Source organism: Nerophis ophidion, linkage group LG05 (assembly GCF_033978795.1).
Source record: "Nerophis ophidion isolate RoL-2023_Sa linkage group LG05, RoL_Noph_v1.0, whole genome shotgun sequence".
NCBI classification, from domain to species: domain Eukaryota; kingdom Metazoa; phylum Chordata; class Actinopteri; order Syngnathiformes; family Syngnathidae; genus Nerophis; species Nerophis ophidion.
Genome location: NC_084615.1, coordinates 25855691 through 25878378, shown reverse-complemented (window position 1 = coordinate 25878378; position 22688 = coordinate 25855691). Strand labels below are relative to the sequence as shown.

At 41.1% G+C, this 22688-nt stretch overlaps 1 protein-coding gene across 2 annotated transcripts in view; it reads left to right on the top strand.

Annotated features, from left to right (window-relative positions):
- The first annotated feature begins 3786 nt into the window (after positions 1-3786).
- cfap206 (cilia and flagella associated protein 206) overlaps positions 3787-22688 on the top strand; it is a 40198-nt gene continuing 21296 nt past the window's right edge. Inside the window, exons 1-6 of one of the 2 annotated variants that reach the window (XM_061900410.1) lie at positions 3787-3922; positions 4451-4534; positions 8768-8858; positions 19273-19461; positions 21478-21645; positions 22086-22294. In XM_061900410.1, coding sequence (XP_061756394.1) covers positions 3818-3922; positions 4451-4534; positions 8768-8858; positions 19273-19461; positions 21478-21645; positions 22086-22294 — 846 coding nt within the window. In that variant the 5' untranslated portion in view covers positions 3787-3817. Of the gene's footprint in view, positions 3923-4450; positions 4535-8767; positions 8859-11525; positions 11710-19272; positions 19462-21477; positions 21646-22085; positions 22295-22688 lie in introns of those variants that run through there. The other variant, XM_061900411.1, reaches the window with a different exon arrangement.

Sequence of the window (22688 nt, the reverse complement as noted above, 5' to 3'; positions counted from 1 at the left end):
TTTATTGACAGTTATTTTTTGTTTTAATTTGTTTAAGTATTTTTTTGTGATCAATTAAACATAGCCGTATCAACAAAATATTACAAAAAAAACCTCTTAATGCATTTAACAACCAAATAAACTCAATAGTAGGCTTCACATTCAAATATGGCTTGTTTCCCCAAATCACTGTGTCCAAGTGTGTAAACAACATAAGAGTATACAAGTCTACAATGCCTGAAGTGCCAAACACTTTTCATGAAACAAATTACAATTACAGAAAACCAAATAATAAATGAACTTTTTTTTTTTTTTTTACAATTTCAGAAAAAACAAAAACGAAAGACTTAAAGGGGTGTCAAACACGGTTACACTGAGGGCCACATCGCAGTTATGGCTGCCCTAAGAGGGCTGCTTGTAACGGTCTATAATTTATGAATATAAATGAATAAGAATTCTCCTCATGATACTATAAAATTAAGTGCTGTGCATTTGATTATTATATTTATATACACTGGTGGCGAATTGTTCAGGGTGTACCCCTCCTTCTGCCCGAATGCAGCTGAGATTGGCTGCAGCGACCCCCCGCGGCCCCGAATGGGACAAGCGGAAGAAAATTGATGGATGAATGTAAAAAAGTATATATTTTTTTTTCAGTGGAAAAAAAAACACTGGAAGCTGAGTCGCCACAACTTCAGTGTAAAATATACAAAGCTTTTTTTTACCGCATATTACTGCAAATGGAAAAATGGTACGATATTTTTTTTTTACTGTAAAATTCTGGCAACTGAGCTGCTATTTTGTTTCATTGTAAAATTAGTTTTTGTTTCTACAGTGTGCAATTTGATGAATAACTTGCTTTGATATAACCCAGGGGTGTCAAACTCAATTTACCTGGGTGCCAAACTCAATTTACCTGGGTGCCACTGGATGCAGAAACTGGGTGAGGCTGGGCCGCAAGAAAAGATTTCTTTAAAAAATCTGACATGCACTTTTTAATAAATTCACCTTCTATGAATGGCTTTCCCGCCCTGGCAACTTACTTGCCAAATCTCGCGACCTTTCCGGGAAACGCCCGAATATCAGTGCCCCTCCCGACAATCTCCTGGGGCAATTATTCCCCCGGTTATAAACCAGATAATAATATTAAGGGCGTGCCGTGATTACACTACCTTTAGCGTTCTCCACAACCTGTCGTCTCGTCCGCTTTTTCACCATACAAAGTGTGCCGGCCCAGTCACATATTGTACGAGGTTCCTGCAGACCCATGGATTTGACTGCAAAACATAATTGTTCAACAGCCATACAGGTCACACTGAGCGTGGCCGTATAAACAACTTTAACACTGTTCGAAATATGCGCCACACTGTGAACCCACACCAAACAAGAATGACAAACACATGTTGGCAAGACATCCGCACCGTAACACAACAGAACAAATACCCAGAATCCAATGCAGCCCTAACTTTTACGGGCCACAATCGGGGGCGGGGATGTATATTGTTGCCTGGAAAAGTTAGGGCTGCATTGGATTCTCGGTATTTGTTCTGTTGTGTTTATTTGTGTTACGGTGCGGATGTTTTCCTAAAATGTGTTTGTCATTCTTGTTTGGTGTGGGTTCACAGTGTGGCGCATATTTGTAACAGTGTTAAAGTTGTTTATATGGCCACCCTCAGTGTGACCTGTGTGGCTGTTGATCAACTATGTCTTGCAGTCACTTACTGCGTCAACTAAAGGTAAATACAACATGTATCTAGGCCAGAGGGGCCCATTACGTCGATCGCGAGCTACCGGTCGACCGCGGGGGGTGTGTCAGTCGATCCCAGCCAGGCTTTTAAAAAAAAACAACTAAAAATTAGCGATCATCAATATTCACCAAGACGTCACTTGATTGACATCCACGGCACCCGAGGGTCTTGTGAGATGACGCTGGCTGCTGCGAGATCATTATTATGAAAAAATGACCGAGAGGAAGGCGAGAAACACTTTTTATTTCAACAGACTCTCGCGCCATACCTGCCGTCAAAAGCCTAAAGGCCGACTGCACATTTCATATCTTCACAATAAGAGCCCTGCTTCATGCGCTTGTGCACGCCAGCTTTCCGAGTGATCGCTTGTGCAAGCCAGCTTTCCGAGACTCTTTATTTTGTTAGCGCGGGCAGCATGAAGCAGGGCTCTTATTGTGAAGATAGGAAATGTGCAGTCGGTCTTTAGGCTTTTGACGACAGGTATGGCGCGAGAGTCTGTTGAAATAAAAAGTGTTTCTCGCCTTCCTCTCCGTCATTTTTTCATAATAATGATCTCGCAGCAGCCAACGTCATCTCACAAGACCTCCGGGTGCCGTGAATGTTAATCAAGCTAGGTACGGAATTTGCCGCCAATGTTTTTCTTGTAAAGTGTATGGAAGCTGGATAAATATGATGCAAAAAACTAACTGCTTTCATGTGGTATTGTACAGAAAGGAGGACTTTTTTTTCTCCTCCATTCGAAAATGTGGGCGTTATCATCACTACTGTCTGATTCCAATCCATGCAAGTCATCAGAATCAGGTAATACACCAACTTATATTCTTGTCTTCACGAAAGAAAGACATATATATGTGTTACACATGCTTGTATTATCATTAAACACATTTGACTTGTCAACAAAATACATCCCTTTCATAAATAAATAAATATAAATTATATCTATGAATGAGGTCGATCCCCTCAATTTGGTCAATTGAAAAGTAGCTCTCCTGCAGAAAAAGTGTGGGCACCCCTGATCTAGGCTGTCACGCTGTTCATATGGGTTGTAGAGGACGTTAAAAGCACTGCCACCGTGATGCACCCTTAATATTGTGGTTATTGGTTGAATTTCTGGAGAATGACTACCCCTGGAAGTGCGATGAAAATTGGGAGTCTCGCGGAAAAACGCTGTAAAACGCTATTCATATAAAACTTGCGGGCCGCACCAACATTAAATTTTCACATCAAGACGCGGGCCGCAAAATAACGTCTCGCGGGCCGCAATTGGCCCGCGGGCTGCGTGTTTGAGACCCCTGATACAACTCAATCAGATTACATTATATTTGTTGCATTATTAGATATTAAAGTTTAAAATATATTTGAACACGTGCAATACATGTATTTCTTTCTGTCACAATGAAAAGATTACATTTAGTAAATTATCAAATACTTTATTGACTCATAATATTTCAGGGCTTTTTCGTGGGCCGCATTAATTGATGTGGTGGGGCCCACCCTTGAGTTTGACACCTGTGGACTAAACAATTTACAATTTCAAAAACCTGAATAGGAACGTTCCAAATCAAAGATTAACAGTTAAATCAACCAATCGTTTTGGTCAGTTCCACTGAGTCTTTATTTCCTCATAGGCACTCTGCTGACACGAACAAGATAACTGGTTGATTTTGCTGTCAATCTGGGATTCAGGACATTCCCTTTTCAGTTTATGAAATTGTAAGTCTTTTCAGCTTTTGTTTCTTTGTTTACAATTTAAGAAAATTGTTTTGTCTTTTTTTTTTCTGTCATTATTATTTGGCCAGCCACGACAATTAGAACAATACAAAAGCATATTTGTGAAAATAAACATAAAACACAGAGAAATATCAATCATACAGGGATAGTAACGCTAATATTTATATTACCCAGGGTGTCGATTTTACTGATAACTAGAGCGATCCGTTCAAACCCATGAATAATTCGTCGAAATAAACGAGTACTTTCTGTGTGCCGAGACAAAAGAGGCGGCTCGTTAAAAACGAAGAAACTCCCATCACCAAGGGCAACCCTTTGCCAACACACGCCAACTCAACACTTGCTGGCGAAGTATAAACATGTCTCGGGCTCAGGCTGAACGAGTGATTGAAACAATTTTAATAGAATTAACGCAAATATGCTTGGCAGGACCTTTGTCAGGGGACTCAGTGGATTCCATGGTGGTGAGAAAACTATTAAAGTTAACGTTAAAAGTTAACTACCTTGTTTCCATGTTTCATTTCAGTAGGTACAGTCATGTTGTCGTCCATACACCTTCAACTATAAAAAAAATGTGTAATTTGTATCGTCCATACACTTTCAACTGTAAAATAATCAAGTATGTTCGAAGGAAAGCGAACAAATGTCAATAGAGGCTTTCAATGAACGTTGTCTCTCTCCAAAGACGTGGCGACGTCACTGGCGACCACCTGTGTAACAAGCCAGTAGCATTTTGAATTAAATGAATCTTGTATGATTTTCTGAGGACCAAAGGGGAACACAGTCCGTAAAAGTTGGTAGAAAGTAGTGACCATTCCTGAATCCCACAATCTATTGAGAAATAAAATCAGTGTGAAAATATCGTGAGACTAGAAAATATTCTCTGTATATAACAACGTTTCATATAAGGAGCCTTTTTTTACGTAATGCTTTTTTTTTGTTTTCAGATTTATTTAGTTACTTTGTTAATGTACCATTTTTCTGTTTTTCAGGAGATGTGTGTTGTGCAGGACACAAGGGATATGTATAATGTTGATCAGACACTGACCAACTATGACATGCAAATATTTAAAGAGGTGAGTTAATTACACCATGGGCTGGCTCTCAAAATCTCAGTACAAACTGATACCTAGTAAAGGACCAGCAGTATTGCCGATACCAACACTGGTCCTTTTTACATTTGTACATTTTTCAAGCTCATCAAATTATTTGTTTGCCTTTAATTGAACTTAATTTACTGAGCAAATTATTTGATTATGATAATCAGAATAAAACACGGACAAAAATATTAGTCATAGCTTTTTTTTCATGTAGAAATGTATTTGTTGCCCAAAGTTTGGACACACCTTCTCATTCAATGCATGTTCTTTATTTTCATGACTATTTACATGGTCACTGAAGGCATCAAAACAATGAATGAACACATGTAGAGTTAATTACTTAACAAAAATTGTGAAATAACTGAAAACATGTTTTATATTCTAGTTTCTTCAAAATAGCCACCCTTTTCTCTGATTACTGCTTTGCACACTCTTGGCATTCTTTCGATGAGCTTCAAGAGAAATGGTTTTCACTTCACAAGTGTCATAGTTTTGATGACTTCAGTGACAATCGACAATGTAAATAGTCATGAAAATAAAGAAAATGCATTGACAGGAGAAGGTGTGGCCAAATATAACAAGATTATGTAACAAAATCAACAAAATAATACAAGTATTATCTTTTATTACATACAATTGTTTAAGAAAAATAAATTCATTGCAATTCACCATTCAAAATATATATATATATATATATATAGAGAGAGAGAGAGAGAGAGAGAGAGAGAGAGAGAGAGAAAGAGAGAGAGAGAGAGAGAGAGAGAGAGAGAGAGAGAGAGAGGAAGCAGGTAAATATTACTAAGTAATTATTGGTAAGTGCGCAAAAACCGTAAATGCTTTAAAATAGCACTGCACCGTCAAAATCCACACAATCAAAACTGTACATAGGGTTTGAAATGGAACACTTCTGTCAGTACACAGAATACAGTATAAGTATATTGTATTCACTGTGTACTTACAGTTCCTGAGTGCGTGGATTTTGAAAGTGAGGTATAGTTCCCTGAAATGAGGGTTGCAATAATTACCCACTTCCTCTTCTCTCTTTTTTAATGGGGAATTACAACCACTCATGTTAGTCTTCTATGTCAGTGGTTCTCAACCTTTGAACATTTTTTTAATTCAGGTACCCCCTAATCAGTGCAAAACATTTTTGGTTGAAAAAAAGAGATAAAGAAGTAAAATACAGCACTATGTCATAAGTTTCTGATTTATTAAAGTGTATAACAGTGCAAAATATTACTCATTTATAGTGGTCTCTCTTTAACTATTTGGAAAAAAAGATATAAAAATAACTGAAAACTTGTTGAAAAATAAACATGATATTCAATTATGAATAAAGGTTTCTACACATAGAAGTAATCACCAACTTAAAGTGCCCTCTTTGGGGATTGTAATAGAGATCCGTCTGGATTCATTAACTTAATTCTAAGCATTTCTTCACAAAAAAATACATCTTTAACACCAATATTTATGGAACATGTCCACAAAAAAAATCTAGCTGTCAACACTGAATATTGCATTGTTGCATTTCTTTTCAGTTTATGAACATACATTCATATTTTGTTGAAGTATTATTCAATAAATATATTTATTTATATATTTTTAGAATATTTAAAAAAAACGTACCCCTTGGCATACCTTCAAGTACCCCCATTTGAGAACCACTGTTCTATGTTATGTAGTCAAGATGGCGACTAATGAGGGTTGCAAGTGTCCATCACTGCACACTTATAATTTTTGACCATTATATGATAGTGTACTGCATTTTGCAGGTATTGGATTTGAGACGCAGAAACATTGTTGTCAACTGCTTTTTGAGAAAATTAGTTGTTGGTTGTCCCACAAGCTGCAAAGATGATTCCATCAACTAGTTTGCCCAATATGTCATATGCATCTAATTGATTGATAGGGGCTTGCAACAGTCTGTTTGGCTCATTTAGGACATTATCAACAAACAGTTCAAGTTGCCAAGAGGGTCTGAAAAGTTGCTAACCAAACAGACCAGTTGTGCCTAGAGTTAGACTGTCTGCAGTACAGGTCGACCACTATTTTTTTTCAGGGTTGAAACCAATTATTAGTAGTCAAGAAGGCCGACAACCGATATCCGGAGCCAATATTAATTTGAACTAAAAGTTCATTAAACATGAATAGTATACGTTAGTAACAGCTGGACATGGCTTTAAGTTTTTTATTTCAATATATATATTTTTAGGAAAGGTCAGGTTATTTACAACATAGTTTAGCACAGCGGTGAAAGAAGCTGAGCGGACCAGATAAAAATTCTCACAAAAACTCAAATAAATGTCCCGTCAAACATCAACACATATTTAGAGAAAATTATTGACACTGAGAGCAAATTAAGTTTTTTAATAAAATAAAAATATATATTTTCTCATGCAGGGCATAAAGACTGGGGCTTGAGTAGTGGTTGTTACCATTTACTTCAATAATTATGTTTAAAAGTACTAATTATTGGTGTCTTATGTCTATATTGTATCTTTTGATGTAGTTCTGTTGTAGTTGTAAAAGAAAAAGTTGGTGATCGGCCTTGCCGATTACCGGTCGGTGACATGCATCAGAGCTGTCAATCAATCAAACAACGTTTATTTACTGTGTATAGCTCTTAATCACACATGTCACAAAGAAATGCACAAGCCACAACGACATCCCACATCAGGGCAAGAAAAAACTCAACCCAATGGGCACAATGACTGCTGATGTGCGGACAAACTATAAAATGTAATTTAATATTAGAGGGTGTGTTGCATTTGATTTACTGAGACTTCATGTACAATTGATAACACGTGCAAAAGTGGCGCAGAACACATTTTTTTTTAATTAGTTTTTATAAATTAGTTTTTTAAAATTTGTTTTTTTTTAAATTTCCCTCCACATTCATGTCATCATGCTCCACCTAAGGGGGGTTGCAATGTTAAACAAGCAACACACATCTATATTATGTGGCACTTTTTCTGCAATATAGAATCATAACAATAAACTTGTTTTAGCACGATGACGGCATGTTCTGTGGGGAGGCGGTGTACCATTACAACACCGCTGGGCATTCAGACGTCTGGAAGGATCTAAACGGAAGAAAAGGCATATTACAGCACGTCTTTTTTATAAAGGAGATATGCTGTGATAATATATTTTCTAAATGAAACGAATGCTATTAAAAAACACCAACAGACACCAAAACACTGTACATCAATTGAATGTTGTAATCAGTCCCTTAAGTCATCAGCAGCTATAAAATTTGAATAAATATTGCTGACTAGAAGATGTCTAATATTGCTTTTTTTTTTTTTTTTTTTTAAGTTTACGTATTTTGACAAGCATAAATAGGACAGAATTGGAGCGCGAACAACTCGTTCACTACAGCCATTTTTGCGCAACTGCCAGTTTAACAAGTTTTTTCTACACAAAAAAAAAGTGACACTATGTGTGGCAGCACAGGACAGGGGTTTGCATCCGCCTCACAATATGAAGGTCCTGAGTTCAATTCCGACTCGGGATTTTTCTGTGTGGAGTTTGCATGTTCTCCCCGTGACTGCGTGGGCTTCCTCCTACCTCCAAAAACATGTACCTATGTGAATGTTGAAACTGTACAGTGACCAATTTATGCTACATCCTTTTAGTTTGTAGTTTATGTTTTGGTGTGTTACGGTGGTACCAGTCTTGCACAAGAAAGCAATTGGTCATGGATAACCTTCTCGTCCTCCTTGTAACGTTTACACAGACGTTCCCGTATGTATTTTTCTTGTGTAAATTCAGTCGGAACAACGTGTAACAGACAGTACAGTATATTAGCTCTTTACTGCTCAAACGGCTACTTCAACCAACAGTTGAAATACTGGTAACTCAACTCAACTACCATGAATTGATTTACGTGGACCCCGACTTAAACAAGTTGAAAAACTTATTTCAGGTGTTACCATTTAGTGGTAAATTGTACGGAATATGTACTGTACTGTACTGTACAATCTACTGAGTAAGCTGCCACAAATAAAGGAATGTAGGGGAAACATTAGTGCTCTCTGATGACACTATTTGACCTTTAGAGAGTCTGAATAATTATTGTGAATATAAACAGTTATATGACACTTTAGAAATAATCCCTCCACCCCTTTTTCCAAAATAATTGCTTGAGTTCAGCCTGTGTGGATATGAATCCTTAAAAATGTAATTATTTTACGCTATTTCTTACAGATCTGTACGGCGAGACGCACAACTTCAAGCAGTCCATCCCTTGACACAATCAAAATGCAAGTGTATTTTGATATGAATTACTCTTCTCGACGTAAGTGAGATTCCTGTGTTACACACATGGTCATATGCAGTGTTTCTGTGTAATTGGATAAAGTTTCAGAAATACTTGGTTGTATTCTTTTTAAATTCAAAAGATAAACATAACTCTTAACGCACATGACGAACTAGAAATCCAACAAAAGCCTGAAGCCCTTTAACCAATGAAACAATGTTTTTAGTATTAACCTATACATGAGAAAATATGCAATTTATTATTATTAGTAGTAGTAGTAATAGTAGGAGTAATATTGTTTTTATTGTTATTATAACTATTGCTGTTTTTATTGTTACTGTTGTGTGAATGCTAAAGAGCCCCAATGTCCCTTTCCTCATTTTATTTACTTCCAAATCTCTCAACTGATTGAAACCATTAAGTTTCAAAATGTTTCAAAAGCAGTGGTCAGTCTATTCCCGAAAATATTTGTACATTACATGTAATTCTATATTTTCTATGAAAAAATCCCCATTGAAAATTAATGGGTAATTTTTTGAAGCTTTCAATTTTTCACATTTCTGTAACCGATTCAAACCTGTCAAGCTAGGGCTGTGGATGTTTGTGCTTCCTCGATGCAAGGATGATGTGGGACGAGTCAGGCATGAATATAAGTACATGGTTTATTTAATAAACAACAAAAAGCGCTCACAATGGAGGAAGAAACTTGGCTAAACAGTACAAACGTGAAACAAAAACACCTGCTCAAAGGCATGAAAGACAATTTAACTATAAACTTAAACAGCACGATGGCAAGACTAAAGACATGAAACAAAAGAGTGCACTGTGGCATAAATATATAAACTTACTCGGCCTGGAACTGTGGACAGGACGTAAAGGTTTGGACAGCATGGGTAGGGTGCGTGTGAGTGTGAGGATTCCAGGACGAAGACAAGAAAAAGAGTGACTTAAATAGCTGTGATGATTAGTGAAAACAGGTGAGGCTGAGAACAGGGACGTGACAGGTGAAAACTAATGAGGTTGGCATGGAAACAAACAAAACCAGGAAGTGCAAAACGTGACTAATTGTCCAAAATCAAAATCATAACATGACAAAACATGATCCATATGTGTGACAGAGCCCCCCCCCCCCCATTAAAGACAGCTCCCAGATGTCCAAAACAAAAAAAACAAAACTAAGATCGAGAGTCATGGGAGGGCGGGAGGGGGACATGGCGGCGGATCGCCAAACCACGTGTCCCCGTATCCAACGGGGCAAGGTCAGGTGGCGGCGACGCGTGGAGGACCGAGGTGGGCGACCCGGGAACGGCCATATCCGTGGCCGACGAGTAGGGCGTGGCGGACGACCACGTAGTGGCCACAATTGTGGCCGACAAGGTCGGCATCTTTGGCATGGTGGACACCCACGTAGCAGCCACATCCGTGGCCAACAAGGATGCGGGCTCGCGGTCGGCGTGGACGTGGGCTTGGCGGTCGACGTGGGCTTGGCAGTCGACGTGGGCTTGGCGGTCGACGTGGAGCTGCCACTGGGGGCACTTGGCGGTCGACGCGGAGCTGCCACTGGGGGCACTTGGCGGTCGACGCGGAGCTGCCACTGGGGGCACTTGGCGGTCGACGCGCAGCTGCCACTGGGGGCACTTGGCGGTCGACGCGCAGCTGCCACTGGGGGCACTTGGCGGTCGACGCGGAGCTGCCACTGGGGGCACTTGGCGGTCGACGCGGAGCTGCCACTGGGGGCACTTGGCGGTCGACGCGGAGCTGCCACTGGGGGCACTTGGCGGTCGACGCGGAGCTGCCACTGGGGGCACTTGGCGGTCGACGCGGAGCTGCCACTGGGGGCACTTGGCGGTAGACGCGGAGCTGCCACTGGGGGCACTTGGCGGTCGACGCGGAGCTGCCACTGGGGGCACTTGGCGGTCGACGCGGAGCTGCCACTGGGGGCACTTGGCGGTCGACGCGGAGCTGCCACTGGGGGCACTTGGCGGTCGACGCGGAGCTGCCACTGGGGGCACTTGGCGGTCGACGCGGAGCTGCCACTGGGGGCACTTGGCGGTCGACGCGGAGCTGCCACTGGGGGCACTTGGCGGTCGACGCGGAGCTGCCACTGGGGGCACTTGGCGGCCTGGACATGGACTTTGGCCTGGACGTGGACTTGGAGCTGGACGTGGAGGCCTTGCTGGAAGCTGCAGCTTAATCGGCCGAAAGACTGGTGGAGGTGGCCATGTTGGCCGCTGTGGCTTGGCAGGCTGAAAGACTGGAGGTGGAGGACGAGCTGGTCGCTGTGGCTTGGAACCGCACCGGGCAGAACCAACCCACAAGGAGTGGCTGCCAGACACTTTCATCATGGTCTGGAACAGTCTTTTGGGGAGGGTGGAGGGCAGTGAGGAGGAGGGCAGAATCTTCCCCTTTGAATTTTGTTATTGTCTTGGTTTGAATACTTGAAAATAATTTGTGTGGCTTGGGGGGGCTTGAGTCCTGGGGGGCATAACATGAACTTTGGACTTATTTTGATTATTTGCAGAAAAAAAATGTGTGCCTTGGGAAGGGAGGAAAAGCCGCACGGTGCGAACCTGTCAGACAGCGTTGAAGGACAAGTCCTGTCCCTCTTCTGCGCGTGCCTGTGCGCTGCTCCGGACCGCCGCCGGGGCGCTCGCGTCCCAGGTGGTGTGTCGTCACCGCGCGATGAGCCAGGTGCTGGGGAGGACATCCGGCTGACCCGTGAGTGGGAGCGGAAGCGGTCCTCTGCATCTGCCACTTTCGCCAGAAGTTGGCTCCATGCTTCCACCGCGCCGGGAGGAAGCTCTTCATCGTTCAACTCCTCTTCGTCCTCGTGCGCCCATGGCTGAGCGTCCGCGACGAGCCGGAGGAACATCTCCTGCTTGTCCGCTCCGTGAGGAATATTTCTTCCACATCATTTGCGAGGAAGCCCTTTAGCTGGGATCCTTCTGTCAAGCTTGGGCTGTGGATGTTTGTGCTTCCTCGATGCAAGGATGATGTGGGACGAGTCAGGCATGAATATAAGTACATGGTTTATTTAATAAACAAATAAACAACAAAAAGCGCTCACAATGGAGGAAGAAACTTGGCTAAACAGTACAAACGTGAAACAAAAACACCTGCTCAAGGGCATGAAAGACAATTTAACTATAAACTTAAACAGCACGATGGCAAGACTAAAGACATGAAACAAAAGAGTGCATTGTGGCATAAATATATAAACTTACTCGGCATGGAACTGTGGACAGGACGTAAAGGTTTGGACAGCTTGGGTAGGGTGAGTGTGAGGATCCCAGGACGAAGACAAAAAAAAAGAGTGACTTAAATAGCTGTGATGATTAGTGAAAATAGGTGAGGCTGAGAACATGGGACGTGACAGGTGAAAACTAATGAGGTTGGTATGGAAACAAACAAAACCAGGAAGTGCAAAACGTGACTAATTGTCCAAAATCAAAAACATAACATGACAAAACATGATCCATATGTGTGACAAAACCATTTCAATATGAAAATATTTGGATCATTCAGGCTATCAATTTTCCACATGGTAAGAATTTCCACAGCTGAGATAGGCTCCAGTACCCCCCTTTGCCCCAAAAGGGACAAGCGGTAGGAAATGGATGGATGGATGGATGGAAATTCCAAATTTTCCAAAGAAAGATGCCAATTGATCTTTAAAAATATGCACTTTAGTACTTCCACATTTATAAAACCTTTCCAGCAATTAAAAATTAAGGTTAACAATGTTCCTCATCCCTAAACTTCAGCGTCTTCTTCCTATGAAATTGTTTCATTTGTTGTAGACACTGTGATGTCATGTGTAGAGTTCTGGTAAGTACAACTGTTTGTGTTCTGCGTGAAAATTTAATTTCAAATGTCAAAAAATCAATTGAGAAAAGCTACATTAAGCATTTTAAATTATATACTCAAATTGTTCGAAGATGGCCTGACCAGCTGAAATCATTGCATGCATTGAACATCCGTTAGCTCCAGCAAGATGTCCAGAAACGGCCAATACATGTGGTCACATTTCTCTTCAACTCTAGTAGATGAGACAATCATGTGCATTAATTCAGACTCTCCTGGTCCTTTAATCCTTTTTCAACAGAATTGATAAGAATAGATTTGATATCTTCAAGACGTTTCTTTTATTTATTTATTCTGATTGATGTACACTGCATCCAAACTTTAAGTGCAATATAATGTTTCTCTTTCCCAGGGAGCTGGACTTATTGCAGCCTCAGAGGTGCATAAGATAAAAAGTAGTTAAAGCGATGGACGAATACAGAAGGCCAGTTTTTACAGGGAATCTTTAGGTTGTGCGCATTTCAAATCAAATCAAATCAAATCAACTTTATTTATTACGCACATTTAAAATTTACCACAGGGGTAGCCAAAGTGCTGTACAACGGACAGGTTAAAAGATAATACGAGGACCGAGCAAACAACACAACACAAACAACATGATAAAAAAAAATAAAAATAAAACATAAAAACAGGTTCACAGCAGGTGTATAATGGGGCGCCATTGCAGGATGGATATCACTTAGTGGTAAAAGCCAAGGAATAAAAGTATGTTTTTAAGAGAGATTTAAAAACAGGAAGAGAGGAGGCTTGTCTAACACTCAGAGGTAGGTCGTTCCAGAGCTTGGGAGCAGCAGCAGCGAAAGCTCTGTCACCTCTAAGCTTCAGCCTTGTGTCAGGGACCGTCAGTAGCAGCTGATCGGCTGATCATAGGGATCGAGTGGGGCAGTAAGGCTGAAGGAGGTCGGAGAGATATGTAGGCGCGAGGTTGTTTAGACATTTAAAAGCAAATAGAAGGAGTTTAAAATTGATTCGATAACGCACTGGGAGCCAGTGAAGGGACGCTAAAGTAGGGGTGATGTGCTCACGTCTGCGAGTCTGTGTTAGCAGACGAGCCACAAAGTTCTGCACGAGCTGCAGGCGGGCGAGGGAGCCCTGGCTAATGCCTACATACAGGGCATTGCAGTAGTCTAAACGATTCAAGATAAAGGCGTGAATTAATTTCTCGAGATCAGACAGAAGCTGTTTCACTTTCGCTATTTGGCGTAATTGATAAAAGCTTTTTTGAACGACGCTGCTGATTTGTTTTTCGAATTTAAAATCTGAGTCGAACTTTACCCCCAAGTTTGTGACACAGTCGCTGAGATACGGGGTCAGAGTGCCGAGGTCAACGTTGGGGGAGGGAGAGCGACTTGGACCGAACAACATAACTTCTGTTTTGTCTTCATTTAGACTCAGGAAGTTAGCTGAAAGCCAGGCTTTGATGTCGTGCAGGCACTCAATGAGACGTTGAACTATGTTATTTTGTACCATGGGAAAATAGATCTGGCAATCATCGGCATAAAAATGAAATGCAATACCATACTTCCTAAAAATAGAGCCAAGGGGGAGAAGGTAAAGCGCAAATAGGATTGGGGCAAGGATTGAGCCCTGGGGGACCCCGTGTGGTAGAGGAGCTGTGGAAGACATAAAACTGTCTATCTTTACACAAAAACTCCTGTCGGCTAGGTACGACCGGAACCAGTTGAGGGCGGTGCCCTTAATACCCACACAGTTCTCAAGACGAGTGATTAAAGTGGCATGGTCGACGGTGTCGAACGCAGCAGACAGATCTAAAAGCACCAAGACGACATATTTGCCAGAATCAGTTGACAGGAGGATATCGTTAAAAACTTTTAGAAGTGCTGACTCTGTGCTGTGGAGGGCTTTAAAACCGGACTGGAACAGCTCAGTGATACCATTATTCTCTAAGAAGGGCAACAACTGACTGTAGACAACCTTCTCTAATATTTTGGAAATGTCTGGAAGATTAGAGATAGGCCTAAGGTTAGAGAGGAAAGAGGGGTCGAGGCTTGGTTTTTTAAGTAGAGGTCGTACCACTGCATGTTTAAACTCTACTGGAACTATTCCAGAAGAGAGGCTACTATTGATATTGTTAAGGACACTTGATCCAATAGTAGCAAATACCTCCTTAAACAGGCGTGGTGGGAGGGCATCTGCAGGAGAACCAGAGGGCTTCATATGAATAACTGTGTCATTTAAAAAAGAAAAGGACACCGGCTCAAACTGATGGAAAACAGAAGAGAAATGCAGAGGAACAGAAGGGTCATATGAAGGCTGGGATAAACTGGCTCTAGTTGACGCAATTTTGTCAGTGAAAAAATGGAGACAATTTTCACACAATTCAAAAGAAGCATCAAAACCAACAGATTTGGGAGCATCAATGACAGTGTTGATAGTTTTGAACAGAACTCTGGGGTTGTTACAGTTAGAAGATATAATCTGAGATAGATATATATATTCATCTCTGCTTTTACAGTCATCTGAAAGGAAAGCAGGCTTTCTCTAAAAATGGCAAGGGACACATGCAGCCTGTCCTTTTTCCATCTGCTTTCTGCTCTCCTACATTCGCGCCTGGCTGTACGAGTGACGTCATTCAACGAGGGCTGAGGCATGGCTTTAGAGTGGCGGCACTTGAAAGGAGCGATCGTGTCCAGTGATTGTAAACAAATAGAGTTGAACCCAGAAACCAACTCTTCAGTATTTGGACATACAGAGGCTGCAGAATTATCATCACAAAGAGTTGAAAAAATGGAGGAGAACAGAGCAGGAGATGACGAATTAAACATGCGAGAGCGTTGGGGCGGAGCGCACAATTTAACCGGACACTGAGTGGGAATATCAAACAGGATCGGCATATGATCAGAGAACACAGCGTCGCAAATGTCCAAATTAAAAACACACAAACCATACGAGAGCACTAAATCGAGTGTATGCCCAAGTTCATGTGTGGAACCACACACAGACTGTACAAAGTTAAGAGTCAATGACATTCAGGAAGCTCCTGGATAAAGGTTCATCTGGGCAGCAGGTGTGAATATTAAAATCACCAACAATTAGGACACGATCATATTTGGGGAGGATTTCGGCCAGAAATTCAGAAAAGTAATTTATAAAGTCTTTGTGGTACTTGGGTGGTCGATATACGACGGCACACAGGACGACATCAGAAAGACCCAGTTCAAACATGCATAGTTCGAAGCTTGAAAAGGAGGATTGCAGGCGGATCTGACAGCATTTAAAGTCATTTTTAAAAACGGCTGCTAATCCTCCTCCTTTTCAGCCGTACAACCGCGGAGAATGAAAGTAGATCCACTCGAGGGGCAGAAGTTCATTAAGACGGGCGGACTCAGCGGCTCTCAGCCATGTTTCTGTCACACAGAGGAGGTCCAGTCCGCGGGAGACGAATAAATCCTTCAGGATAAATGTTTTGTTTGTCAAGGATCTTGCATTAACAAGACCGAACTTAACGGGGGCCGGCGGGTCCAAGGCCGTTGCTAATCCAGGTAGGGCCCGACACACAGCCCGCAGGTGGCAGAAATTCACGCAGCGCATCCGGGGCCGGGGACAGCAGGAGCGAGGCGGGCGAGCTTCCCCCTGCGGACCCACGACGGGAATAATCCAGGACCCGGCGGGATCCAGCGAACGCGGGTGCAGGAAGAAACCAGGCACTGGACAATACCTCCTTCGGGAAGCCACGGAAAGCCGGGCCAGGAGTGCTCTAACTCTCACCAGCTGGCTGCCATGTTTGCCGCGGCGCCGGTGGCGCTTTCGCCGGGGAGGAGGAGCCAGTGGGCGAAAAAGGAAAGCAGGAATCCGGCCAGGTGAGAACGCTGACTTGGACTTGGAAAAACCAACGTCGAAGTTAATCATGTCCAGGTGAGAGGGACACAGATCTAACAGCGTTTGGCGATCATACACCAACAATGAGCAGACAGGGACAACAAAAAACGTGAACAGCACAAAAACAAACAGAGCTGACAGAGAGACGGCAAGCCACAGCACATGCTGGCGCCATCTTGGATTTTCCCATCATATTGGATAAATGTTCGTATTGACAGACCTAAGTCAAAGGGGAGAATACTGCACATCCAGAAACTGTGATTGTGCAGTTTTTTTTACCTTAAGCACATGAGAGAAAGGAGCCCAATAGTGCGTATACAAACTTATCAGTTTTATGCAGTGCGCCATGTCCTGAGTGCACTGAATGAATACTTTCATAGAAACAAAACAAGACAGTGCCTCATATTTGTTTTCTCATATAATGCATTCGCAAGTATCTCCTGTCTTCTTTAGTGCGCAAGCAGGTCAGGCTATTTCTGTTTGTGAGCAACGTCCCCAAAACATTGTTTTCAGTAACTTTTTTACACCATCACTTTCTACACTGTACAATCTACAGCTAATGTAACACATTTAATGGAAGTGTGACATCTGATCATTATTCTTGCTAATAGGACTTCAAATACAAAAAAAAACATTCTGAGAGGTGCTGTAGCACTGTGAGTTGGTACACACACCGAGTCAATACACTGCAAAAAAGAGTTAACAAATATAAGATAAAAAGACTATCCATCCATCCATCCATCCATTCATCCATTTTCTACCGCTTGTCCCTCTCGGGGTGGCGGGGGGTGTTGGAGCCAATCCCAGTTGCATAGAAGGCGAGGTACACCCTGGACAAGTCGACAACTTATCGCAAGGATAAAAAGACTAGATTTTAGGAACTGCTAAGATTAATCAATCAATCAAAATTTGTTTATAAAGGCCTTAATCACAAGTACCTCAAAGGCCCCCATAAACCACAACGACATCCCTGGTTCTGAACCCACATTTCGGCAAGGAAAAACTAAATCCAATGGGTCCCAACTTAGAACAGCTAATTCTTCTCCTGTAGAACCTGATCTGTCGCCACCTGATAATCTGTCCACAAAGGAGAGGAGGGCAAAGCAGAAAAGCGAAGCGGCAGGTCAACTGTTCTAAAAAGAGGTCTATTTAAAGGTCTTAAATGAGTTTTAAGATTAAGAGGGATTTAAATGCTTCTACTGAGGTAGCATCTCTAACTCTTACCCGAAGGGCATTCCAGAGTAATGAAGCCCGAATACAAAACGCTCTATTGCACCCAGCTCTGGCAATCACTAATAACGCAGCTTTCTGTCTGGTACATATGGTACAATACAATCAGCAAGATAGGATGGAGCCAGACTATTTAGTATTTTATACGTAATTCAACCTTAAAGTCTCATCTTAAGTGCACAGGATGCCAGTGCAGGTGAGCCAGTATAGGCGAAATATGATCAAACTTTCTTGTTTGAGTCACACATCAAGAGTGCTACTAAAACGTCCTTCTTTCATCTCCGTAATATCGCAAAAATTTGTTCCATTTTGTCTTCTAGCGACACTGAGATCATTGTTCATTATATTCGGGTCTCCTATGTCTAGCATTAAAATATTACAGTTGGTACAAAATGCGGCTGCTAGACTTTTGACAAGAACAAGAAAGTTTAATAATATTACGCCAATACTGGCTCACCTGCACTGGCTTCCTGTGCACTTAAGATGTGACTTTCAGGTTTTACTACTTATGTATAAAATACTACACAGTATAGCTCCATCCTATCTTGCCGATTGTATTGTACCATATGTCCCGGCAAGAAATCTGCGTTCAAAGAACTCTGGCTTTTTAGTGATTTCCAGAGCCCAAAAACAGTCTGCGGGCTATAGAGCGTTTTCTATTCGGGCTCCAGTACTATGGAATGCCCTCCCGGTAACAGTTAAGAGATGCTACCTCAGTAGAAGCATTTAAGTCCCATCTTAAAACTCCTTTGTATACTCTGCCCTTTAAATAGACCCCCACATCTGCGGTCCTCTCCATGGTTTCTCATTGTCATACCACTGGGTTGAGTTTTTCCTTGCCCTGATTTGGGATCTGAACCGAGGATGTCGTGGCTTGTGCAACCCTTTGAGCCAGTTGTGATTTAGAGCTATATAAATGAACATTGATTGATTGATTGATGATCGCTAATACTTGGTAAAAATTCAGGTCACAGAATGTAAATATAGTATTGTCACTTTTTGGACGGTTATTTATTGGGTTTTATGGTCGAAATAGATGCAATGACGTCATGGCTCCCAATGGCTCCATCGTAAGATGGTATGTGTTCTTGTATCTCATAAGGATTGTGAATTATAGACAAAATTCCACCAAAAAGCAAAGTTCCCACAAGTTACCCGGTGATGTTCATATCTATCTATCTATCTATCTATCTATCTATCTATCTATCTATCTATCTATCTATCTATCTATCTATCTATCTATCTATCTATCTATCTATCTATCTATCTATCTATCTATCTATCTATCTATCTATCTAACACATAAATCAACATAACGGACAAGTTTTTCATAGTAATGACCACTTTGGCTCTCAAATTTTATGTCGACCAAAAATGTCAACATCCGGTTAAGCAGACACTATGCGTCTTGATTAGTATCCTGACATAGACGGTTTTGTCGACATAAACGTCTTCAATTGTAGTAACGTGTCAATCAACAGAATATATTTTACAAGCATGACAGTCCTTATCTTTGCAGGGGAGTTCCTCAAGGAAATCAACTGGAAGCTAGAGTCGAGACTTCACCAAGTGAGCAGGGACATCACAGACAGCAGGGTTAAAACAAAAGAGCAGCTAGATGTTCTTTATCGTAAAATCATCACTTATATCCTGCTGGGCTCTGGCATGGGCTCACCTTCAGATGTCAACTCTGTACAAGAGGCAACAGGTATACTATTAAACATACACTGCAGAGAACATTTCAACTGTGCATTGACTTGATGAACAGCATAGAGCTTTTTTATGAAAAATACATTTCTCAAATTGTGATTCAAGTCACGTGACTTGGACTCGAGTCAGACTCGAATGGCAATTTTGATGACTTTAGACTCGACATGCTCATCAAAGACTTGCAACTAGACTCTGACATAAACTGAACCGGGACTTGTGTGTGTGTGTGTGTGTGTGTGTGTGTGTGTGTGTGTGTGTGTGTGTGTGTGTGTGTGTATCCCAGCTGCATTCCACCTGAATGCAGCTGGGATAGGCTCCAGGCGACCCCGAAAGGGACAAACGGTAGAAAATATACGGATATATTTAATATATAGTAAAGTCAATCATTTATATACCCATTTTCTCTACTGACTCAGCGCGTTTTACATAGTGGAATCCATTACCTAAGTCAGTGTTTTTCAACCACTGTGCGGTGGCACACTAGTGTGCCATGAGATACAGTCTGGTGTGCCGTGGGAGATTATCTAATTTCCCCTATTCGGGTTAAAAATATTTTTTGCAAACCAGTAATTATAGTCTGCAAATAATGTGTTGTTGTTGAGTTGTCGGTGCTGTCTACAGCTCAGCGGAGTAACCGTGTAATACTCTTCCATATCAGTAAGTGGCAGCCGGTAGCTAATTGTTTTGTAGATGTCGGAAACAGGGGGATGCAGCATGCAGGTAAAAAGGTGTCTAATGCTTCAACCAAAAATAAACAAAAGGTGAGTGCCCCTAAGAAAAGGCAATGAAGCTTAGGAAAGGCTATGCAAAACGAAATTAAATCTGAACTGAAAGTAAAGAAAAACAGAATGCTGGACGTCAGCAAAGACTCACTGTGGAGCAAAGACGACTTCCCCAATGTACACCCAAACATGACATGACAATCAACAATGTCCCCACAAAGAAGGATAAAATCAACTGAAATATGCTTGATTGCTAAAACTCCAAATAAGTCACGGTGTGATGTGACAGTACACCTACTTTGAGACAAGAGCTATATTGATGTTGGTTTCGTTTTTTTAATGATTTGTGCTGGGGGTGTGCCTCCAGATTTTTTCAAGGCAAAAAAAGTGTCTTAGCTCAAAAACACAGAAAAACACTGATCTTATTTACATTTAAACCAGTGTGGGTGGCACTGGGAGCGGGTGGGTAAAGTGTCTCTCCAGAGGAAGTGGGGATCGAATCTGGAACCCTCATGTTGCTGGCACGGCCGCTCTACCAACCAAGCCACACCTCCCCATATATATATATATATATATATATATATATATATATATATATATATATATATATATATATATCTATCTATATCTATATCTATCATATATATATATATATATATATATATATATATATATATATATATATATATATATATAGATAGATATAGATATAGATAGATATATATATATATATATATATATATATATATATATATATATGTGTGTGTGTGTGTGTGTATGGGTTAGGACTCGGCTGGCATGGATGCTGAGTTCCGTATGATGATTGGATGATCTCTGTCTGAGGCTGAATCCTTTTTTGACTGAAGGGAAAATGAGTGAATCTGCGATCTTCAAAATATAAACCACTGTCAGGGCATTTTTCAACTTTCATTACTTTTGAGTGGATCTGGAGAATTTTCGAATCCTCTCAGTAGTGTTTTTTTTTGTCAAATTTAGCATTTTTATATCTTTTATCTGTTATTGGAGACTATTTGTGTTAAAAGAGTAGCCACTGCATACTTGAGTTTGAGCTATTTAGACTATGAATTAGAGAAGATCTAAAATGCAATTAAATACATTACTTAGTATGCATTAAATAAAGTACAATTAAATTATATGGGCCGATTGTCATTACCATAAACAATTTAAAGAAAAAGATATATATATTAATCAAGTATACAACGATAAAATATATGAGCATGCTTGTATGATATCACATCTCTGGATGTCCCTTCACTTATTGCTTGCATTAGTTGCCTTACAGAGCATTTTTCCACCCACTGAATTGGGAGCCTTCTCGATGCTCTCAAAGAGCGAAAAGGAGCAGCAACTCTCTGAACTCACCATGACTGTCACAGGAATTCGACTCTTCAACAAAGCCAGCAAGAAGGATGAACAGGAGATGAACTTCTCTGAACTAAGTACAAAACAGTGAACTTAATACTTTTACAATTACTGTATGTCTTGCCAGTCCAAAAGCATTATTACCCACACTAACATGCCAATGACACAAACTTTTGTGTTAACCCAAGTAACCATTTACATTATATTTGTTTAAGATCAGTTCCCATTTTTGGAAACTGTTTCAATCACATAGCCATTCAATGCATGGAAGGGGAAGTAGTAGCTGCCCCAAAAGTTGCTCAATTATGTCATTGTTCAACTAGAATAATTTAGCATTTTCCTTTGTGTACCTATATGTATTGTAAACCTTGGCGAATATCTTGTCCTCCAATTTCGGATCAACATTTGCAATAAAAGTGACTGCTGTATTAGTTCCAGTCCTCCAAATACAATGGTAGGGGAAACGCTGTGTGTAATAAACTCAAGTCATTCTGAAACTTTGTTACTTGCTCCGCAGTGCCTGCAGTTCTTTGTGAAGCACTGTCTGTCACCAAAGCAGCAATCAAGAAGGAGCTGACGGGCTCCCAGGATTTGGCTTGGAAATACACAGCACTGCTAGAAAAGTATACAGACAGTCTGCCTGGCGAATGTGACGTGTCTCTGGTTCAGCTCACACAGATGCTGTACAATGTCAGGCAGCATGAACTTTTTCTTCAAATACTACTAGTGAGTTCATGTTTTGTTACTGCTGTTGCTGTCCCTGATGTAACGCGGTCAACATGTTGTTAAGCTGCTTGTTTTTTTTCTTGTTTCATGTCTTATCTGTCATACTACATGGGCTTCATGGGGCTTCAAACGACTTGCTTTCAGTTTCACTGATATTTGTCTTACTTGTGCAGTATATCTATGCAGGAATCTTATTTGAATGTCCTAAAAAAGATGACTGAGGAAGTCATCAGTACTCTCAAACCATACAGCTAGAAAGTAAAACACAACATAAAAAGAGCAATGGATAATACAAGTTGCGCACATAGAATGGCACGATGCATAGGCAAACAACATAAAAACACAATTTCAACTGTCACATACGCCGTGGTGGCTTCTGTGGTGTTTCACGCCG